General features: G+C 38.8%; 1 protein-coding gene across 1 annotated transcript; it reads left to right on the plus strand.

Moving 5' to 3' along the window:
- Positions 1–507: 507 nt before the first annotated feature.
- LOC110882907 (VAN3-binding protein) lies at positions 508–3,872 on the plus strand. Its single transcript, XM_022130797.2, has 8 exons — positions 508–851; positions 926–994; positions 1,824–1,892; positions 1,980–2,343; positions 2,429–2,596; positions 2,687–2,736; positions 3,367–3,424; positions 3,567–3,872. The coding sequence occupies exons 1-8, from the start codon at positions 666–668 to the stop codon at positions 3,782–3,784; spliced, it is 1,182 nt and encodes a 393-aa protein (XP_021986489.1). The 5' UTR covers positions 508–665; the 3' UTR covers positions 3,785–3,872.
- The last annotated feature ends 4,108 nt before the right edge of the window (positions 3,873–7,980 follow it).

Here is a 7,980-nt window from a genome sequence, read left to right on the forward strand (position 1 = left end):
ATTATTTGTTGAAAACCCTGGAAAATATATAAAAAAACCGCACTCAATGGAAAAATATTTTAGGACGAGCCATATGGCAACAATATGTCATATCATACGTCAAAATTTATTGAAATAAATGTTTTTTTTTAATTGGGAAGGTATTTTAGGACGCGCCCTTAGTTCTATAACGACAACATGCGTCGTGGAAAAGGGTCTTTTTCTTGTAGTGACGTGTGAAACTATGATCACAATGATGGATGTCATTATTTTGTTCTACACAAGTTTCTAATAAATTATAAAGTATACCTAAAGTTATATGCTAATTAATTCTCCAAATGTGGTATGGGCCCATCTGTTGGCAATGGAGATCTTCATTAAGCATAGATGTTCATAATTATTGTATACATGTGTGTGTTTAATGATAACAAAGATGAAGAAAAAGGCACAAATGTTGTTATTTTGTCATATACAAGTTCCTTAAAATATATACATAAAGCAATATGAAGATTCTTCATCAAGTATAGTTGTTCTGGTTCATGAATATAATACGTATATATATACACACACGAATCCTTTTATCGAAGATTGGTACGCAGAGCTTGCTCTCTTTAGTTGCTTGAGAAGTTAATCAAGTGGATGTGATACAATAAACTTAATAGTGTAGTAAAACCTTTCTAATCCAAATGGATTATGATAATATGGCAACACTTTCTGAAGCACATCCTAAGACGATGGATGTTTTATCGCAAACGTGGTGTGATTTCGCGGTTAAAGAAGCTTTTCAACCTGAGTTTCAAAGCCAAGAACTAGTTCTTCATGAATGCTCAATCAACAGTTTTGACGACGGCCCATTGTCCCCTAACTTCGCGGTATGTGCCACAGCCACAAGAAAATAAGGCCTACAGTTTTCCGACTAGTTTTAACATTGGAAATAAATTTACAGAAAATGGAGAGCATAAAGATGGATGATAGAACAAAGTCCTTACCCCTATGGAAGACTAATGATGTGAAGGTAAATCACTTCTTTTGTTTTATTTTTTAGAATTTGACAGATGAAATAACAGGCTTGATGAAGGATGAAAAAGCATGCTAGATTAGTTCGAATTTGACAGCTAGGGGTGTAAACGAGGTCGGCTGATCATTAAAAATTCAAATCAAGTCGAGCTTAAATGCACTCGAGCCTAAAAAAAAGCTTGTTTCGTAAACGAGCCCGAGCCCGAGCTTCACTTATCAAGCTCAAGCTGGCTCGCAACCGTAAACGAGCTTATTATTTATATAATTTTTATTTAAAAATAACAAAAAAATAAATGAGCCGGGCTCGAGTTTGAAAATTGTTGGGTTTGTGAAGTCCTTGGTTTATTGGGCTTTTTTTGGGTTGATACTTGATATTTTAAAACATGGTTTAGTTTTCTTGGTCCCTAAGCTGTTTAACCTAATTAGATTTCTATATATATCCAGTCATGTAATTGTAATCTTTGTGTCTTGAGCTTAATGAAATAACCTAGTTGAAGCCCATGGACGTAGGTCCCCCACTAGGACCGAACCACGTAAAATTCTTGTGTCGTGATTTATCATTTTCTGTTCGCGTGATATTCATTTGTGCGTGAGTGTGTCGAATCTGTTGCGCCACTTGAGGCCTAACAAAAACTAGTCACAGGTTGAGCTCGGGCTATAATAATAGAGCTCGAAACGAGCCGAGCTCAAGCTCTCGTAGATTAAACGAGCTGAGCTCAAGCCTAGGCAAGCTGAGCTTGAGCATAGACGAGGTGATGCTCGGCTCGGTTCATTTACACATGTCAGCAAAAAAAATGTGTGTTTTTAAGTAGTTCCTATTGTTACAGTCATGGATATGGATGCAACAAGCTATGCACCCAGAATTGAATTACAACAGCTGCTTCCGTAAAAAATGGGTACAAAATTCAATCCAAATCAATAAAAATCTCTTCTAAACGATCTAATTCCATACATCTTAACAAAATCTCTCATAATTTCTCCAGCAATCATGGCATATAAGTCCATTTAAATCTTCACACATCTCAATCAAGAACTGGTTGAAAGATTTTAAGCAAAAGAAAAAAGAAAAGGCGAGGCTACAAAGGGCCGAAGTCCATGCAGCAATCTCGGTAGCTAGTGTTGCTGCAGCGTTGGCTGCCGAGAACTCAAACTACAGTGGCTCGAATTCCACCACCGCCTCAAAGGAAGCAGCAGTAGCATCTGCAGCAGCCCTGGTGGCCGCACATTGTGCGAAAACCGCAGAAGCAATGGGTGCAAAGAAACAGCAGATCAGTAATGCAATGAGCTCAGCCATGAGTGCAACAAGCACAAGTGACATTTTAACTCTCACTGCTGCAGCTTCAACATGTAATTGATAATCCTGATTACAATAAGGAATATCTATTCAAAATTTCTAACTGTTTTAATTAACTTAAGCTTTGTTGTCGTGCAGCGTTACGAGGAGCTTCAACGCTTAAAACAAGATCAGGATGCAAGAATATGTTAAACTCGAATGCTCCAGTAATGCCTGTAGAAGAATATACTGATCATGAGTTCGACTTTGAGCAGTGTCGATTAATACTGAGGAAAGGGACTGAACTCACAATCAGGACATCAGATGGTAAGCAAATTTCGGGTTTTCGTCATCTTTTTTTTTTTTTTTAATTCTTGGTGATATATCAAATTGTGTATGACTTCTACTGTTGAACAGGTAGATGCATGATGAGATCAGTGTCTGTCTTCTTGAATCATGAAGGCAAGGTGCAATTCAAGACACCTTTATCTGTTTTACTACTCCTTCTTAGGGCCAACTCAAATTTTTTGGAGCCCAAATCGGATAATAAAATCGGGCCCATTTTGGTTAAAAAAAAATAGAAATTGTTTTCGATCCTATGATTCAATATCAGTATCATCTGTGTGTTCATAATGATCAACCACAAACCCCACCGGCAACAATCCCAAAACCTAGATACCTACGTTTTAAATTTAGTTTATTTTATCTTTTTTTCCTTTTTTTAACGTCCAACAAAGCCTAGCCACCCAGGTACACCTATTGGCAAAATGCCACGCATGCCCGCTATCGCAGGCAGCGCTGGTGAACCGACACATCACCAATCCAGAGGAAACCCATCGCCCGAAGGCCCATTGTGGTAAACCCCTGGCTCATGCATGACATTTTGTCACAAACGAGACTCCAACCAGCAATCTCCCCTAGAGAAAGTCACCAGGGTCCCCTTTGTCGCCAGGCTTTTGTTTTAAAGTTTTTAAATTTAAACTTTTGTAGTTTGTATGTTTATTTTTTTCGGTGAGCTGCTTTTATAATTTTTTTTCTAATAATGACCTGAGTTCGAGTGATCTAGCCTCTAACTACCACATTCTTTTACCCTTCAGGTTATTCTCAGAACAAGGAAGTCTAGTCTAATGAATGCATTCACTAGCAAAACAGAATGTATGCTTTTCAATTTATCCATTTGTTTGCTACCACTACAATTCATTCACATACTGCAAATAGCGACCACTTTCAGTGACGCATAAGCTAGTTTTAGATTACATTCTAAAATGATCAATTTGTTTATCTGTTTTTCACATAGGTGTTGTGTTAGACCAGCATGCGGAGCTCTACAAGAACCCCAACGTCGACGATAGGGAAACTTGTTTTCTTGTTGTTTTAACGACCACCCAAGGGATAATCAAACTGGATATGAAGAACGATGATCAATGTTACAAGTTATGGACATGGACTATTAGTCATATGCTGTCACTTTTGACCTCTTTCACAAAATACACACTTCCATATCATAAGAATTGAGAGTCTAAGACGACGTCATTGTGTTGGTTTATCGATCTATTTATGTGTTTAGGCTTTTTTGTGTAGTTATAAACACATTTTTTCACTACTAGAAATCTGCTACTATTCCTACTAAAATTTGCTACGCATTTCCTACAAACAAAAATTCTGACATTTTTCTCACGAAATTCCTACGAACAAGAAAGGGTCTTAGTTTTGTGACAAAAAAAGCAACAAAAAAGCCACAAATTGTTAAGCGTAGAAAAAGTGTCGGAAATTTCCCACGTATTTCCGACGGAATTCGTTTTCGTTTTAAGCATTTGTCGGATAATGATATTTACTTTCTTTAGATGTGGCACAACACGAGAGAGATTATGGATAATGATACATAGATTTTGTTGAAGACGTTGATGCCGAAATTTTTTCAAGAGTAAGGTATTCCATTAGTTTAGCTTTATTAATAAATTTTGGAATTGTATGTAGTTTATTTATCAAATTTAATCTAGTTGTTAAACATTTAGCAAAGAATTGTAATTTGACCGGTTATTCCAAAATGAGTGTTAACTTATTCTACAAAGGCTCCTAATTGTAAGAAGTGTAAGAAGGATTTATAGAGTGACAAGTGTCTAATAACCTAAATCCACTACACCACCACCCAAAACCTAGACACCCACCCCACCACCACCCAAAAACCTAACCCCCCCCCCCCCCGAAAAAAAAAAACTATACCACACAAAAAAAACCCCAAAAAACCTAACCCCCCCCCCCCCAACCCAAAAAAAAAACTAAAAAAACCCTAAACCCCCCACCCCTACCCCTCGCAAATTTTGGGTGGGTGATCGGGGGGGAGGGGGTTTAGGTTTTTGGGTGGTGGTGGGTGTTTAGTTTTTTTTTTTTTTTTTTTTTTGTAGCGGGTTTTTTAAGGGCCTTTGTACCCTTCTTACAATAAGGAGCCTTTATATTTGATCCTAATCCTCCAAAATGAATATGTATTCGGTTAATTTGAATTTTTGTATAGTGGGTTTTTTTAGGAGCCTTTGTACCCTTATTACAATAAGGAGCCTTTGTATTTGATCCTAATCCTCCAAAATGAATATGTATTCGATTGATTTGAAAAAGGTTTGAATTGGTGTATATATATATATATATATATATATATATATATATATATATATATATATATATATATATATATATATATATATATATATATATATATATATATATATATATATATATATTGGCTTGATTTGGACAGGTTTGGAAATGACGAAACTTTAAGTTTTTTTTCCTCGTTCGTGATAATTTGGATAAAAACATGTCACACCCCCAAAATCCACATGCGGAGTACCACCGCTTGGGGGCGCGACTGACCAGGATCCAGCCACCAATTATACTGAGCAATTTACTTAATAGCACAAGTAATATTTACCACCCCCAGGGTTAGCAAATATCATAATTCAAGTTCAAAAGTTTTAAGTTCAAATAGTAACGTAAGTAGCGGAAGCATAGACAAAACAGTTTAAAACAAAGTTCATAGTCCAAGTTTATTTAGAACCCAACACATGGGTTAGACGACCACTACACATCCCCAAGTAGCAAGCTCCTGAGTCACTGGGTACCTGCAAAGCATGCAGTAGGGTATCAACAAAAATGTTGGCGAGTTCACCAGTTGTCCAGTTTTTAATTACCAAAAACTTGTTTTACCAGTTAATTTATCCGTTTATACATGCCATGGGGAGCTACCCCATAAGTAAGCTACTAAACTGATTTTTCCAATACGAATACTGGGTGACCGTACGTTTCCGCAGAATGCCCCGTTGTCAATGTTCTATCATCATTGACGGTTTTCCAGAGTCTATTAGTTCACTCCCGATCCCATACACGGGCACGGTGTGAGGCTAGTAAGACCTAAATAGCGCTATCAACTAATAACTCGTTCGCCTGGCCCCGGCGACTAATCGGTATTATGTAGTAGGGACTTGAGTGATAGAGTTTCGTTTAGTGTTGCTTGTTGCATTCCGTATAAACAGTAATTAACTAAGAGTCCCACACAGGGGAGAAAGTAGGTTTGTATCCTTTACAAAGGATAGCGTTGTGTTAAGTTCCGTTTTCCCAAACCACCGGGAACGCATGCTTTAAAAGTTGTGAACTCACCTTGGGTTGCTCGGCAGTTTCGTTTTCTTGGTTAAGTACGCTGGTCACCACGTCCTAACATGGTTACCAGTATAGGTCAGGTTTGGTTATGATTAAGTCACGTATATTCTACACATAACTAATCACGTAGCAGGCATAACATACCATTATCCCTTAAGTTATTGGGCCTGTTCTAATCCCTAAGCGGTCAATCAGCACGTAGCACAGCAGCATAGATAAAACAGTAACAGGCATGATCATTCCACACACTTTGGCCCAATAACGGAGACAAGCAGCCCAGTCGAGACCAAGTGGTCTCGACTCGAGAACATGCGGTCTCGAGTCGCAACCAGGAGATCTCGAATTGTGAATGGCTGGTCTCGAGTGATGCAGGCATGAGTCGCAACCTCTGAGGTCTCGAGTTTAGTCTCGAGTCGAGATCATGAGGTCTCGAGTCGAGACCTTGCTGGTTTCGAGCCCTTGAAGGTTGTCTCGAGTTGCTCATTCATGGTCTCGAGTCGAGACCGGGGGTCTCGACTTGCACACTTGATGACCGAATCCTTCTAGAACCTGTCCAACTTGTACTATCCAATAGAATTTCATAGTCATGCTCCTATGTACTAACCAATGTAATTCCACAAACATGTTTTCTTGTCTAACCTTTAATCAAAATGGATCAAAACAACATATTTCAAATATTTAACACCTCTTCAAGCAGTTCGTCATACATTCAAACATTTCTTATGATAGTCAAGTGATTTTATTTTCCTTTTGTAAACATGATTACTCAAACAAATCTATCCTAGCATGAACTCAAATTAGTATCATCATTATCGGTTCCTAAATCTAGCATGTCTAACAATATAAAAGCATGCTTGCATAAGGTTTATCATTAATCATTTATCCAATCAAACATTCAAAACAGTAAGCACCTATTATACTATACATTCATTCAACAAAGTAGTATCATCAAATATCCAAAAATCACCTTAAAGGCCAACTAACCCACAAATACTAACCGGCTAGATGTTGAGGGTATAGAGGATTGATGAGCTAGCTTCTGAATGATGATAATGAGCTGATTCCGAGAGCCCTATTGCTTCCGGTTGAATCCGAGAGAAGTGGAGAGTGGTTAGTGAGGTTTAGGGTTTTTAGTGAGAGAACGTGGATGAGGTGAGAGGGATGAGGGGAATGTTTCTAGGGATTTGATGCACAAATGATTGTTGCCAAGAATGGCATTGTTGGCTAGGTCCAAGGGTTTTATACCCGCCTCGAGTGGGTACACCCTAACGGGTTTCCGAGTGGGTTTTAAGGGTGCATGGCCCAACCGGCCCAACTGTTTACTGTTTACTCGAGACCGAGTGGTCTCGAGTCGGGCCAATGGTTTCGGCCCACTACATACCTATATATATATACACGTATACATACTTAGTGCTAGGATCACATGGAACATCAAGATAAACACAACTTTCATTTAATAATATATATACACACAATTACAAGATATTTGCTCGGGAAATCCTAGAGTGTCACATTATCCCCAAGTTTTAAGAACTTTCGTCCCGAAAGTTAAGGCAGCCACTGTCAAGCTAGTGAGAACGTTTCAACGGGGTGTCACATCATCCCCCCGTTAGTTTGGAATTTCGTCCCGAAATTCGGTCGTAGCTTCAGTGCTAGGGGTTTCATTTGGGAACAACTGGGGATACTTGTGCTTCATCTGGTCTTCCCGCTCCCAGGTAAACTCTGGGCCACGTCGTGAGTTCCAACGAACTCGCACGAGAGGTATCTGGCTACGTTTGAGGATTTTGATCTCTCGATCCGTGATCTCAATCGGTTCCTCAGTAAAGTGCAGCTGTTCGTCAATAGTGAGTTCCTTGAAAGGAATTACGAGCGTTTCATCTGACAGACACTTCTTCAGATTAGATACGTGAAATACGTTGTGCACCGCACTCAGTTCTTCAGGCAGATTCAATCTATAAGCCACCTTACCGATTTTCTCGGTAATTTCGAATGGTCCGACATATCGCGGATTAAGCTTGCCCCGTTTACCAAAGCGAACCACACCCTTCCAGGGTGAGACT

The sequence above is a fragment of the Helianthus annuus genome, chromosome 10, assembly GCF_002127325.2.
Source record: "Helianthus annuus cultivar XRQ/B chromosome 10, HanXRQr2.0-SUNRISE, whole genome shotgun sequence".
NCBI classification, from domain to species: Eukaryota; Viridiplantae; Streptophyta; class Magnoliopsida; order Asterales; family Asteraceae; genus Helianthus; species Helianthus annuus.

Excerpts from the sequence above, each read along its gene's own strand:
- LOC110882907 (XM_022130797.2), top strand. The coding sequence starts at position 666 with ATGGATTATGATAATATGGCAACACTTTCTGAAGCACATCCTAAGACG. Across the intron at positions 852-925 it reads CATTGTCCCCTAACTTCGCG|AAAATGGAGAGCATAAAGAT; the intron begins GTATGTGCCACA and ends ATAAATTTACAG. Across the intron at positions 1,893-1,979 it reads GCTGCTTCCGTAAAAAATGG|CAATCATGGCATATAAGTCC; the intron begins GTACAAAATTCA and ends TAATTTCTCCAG.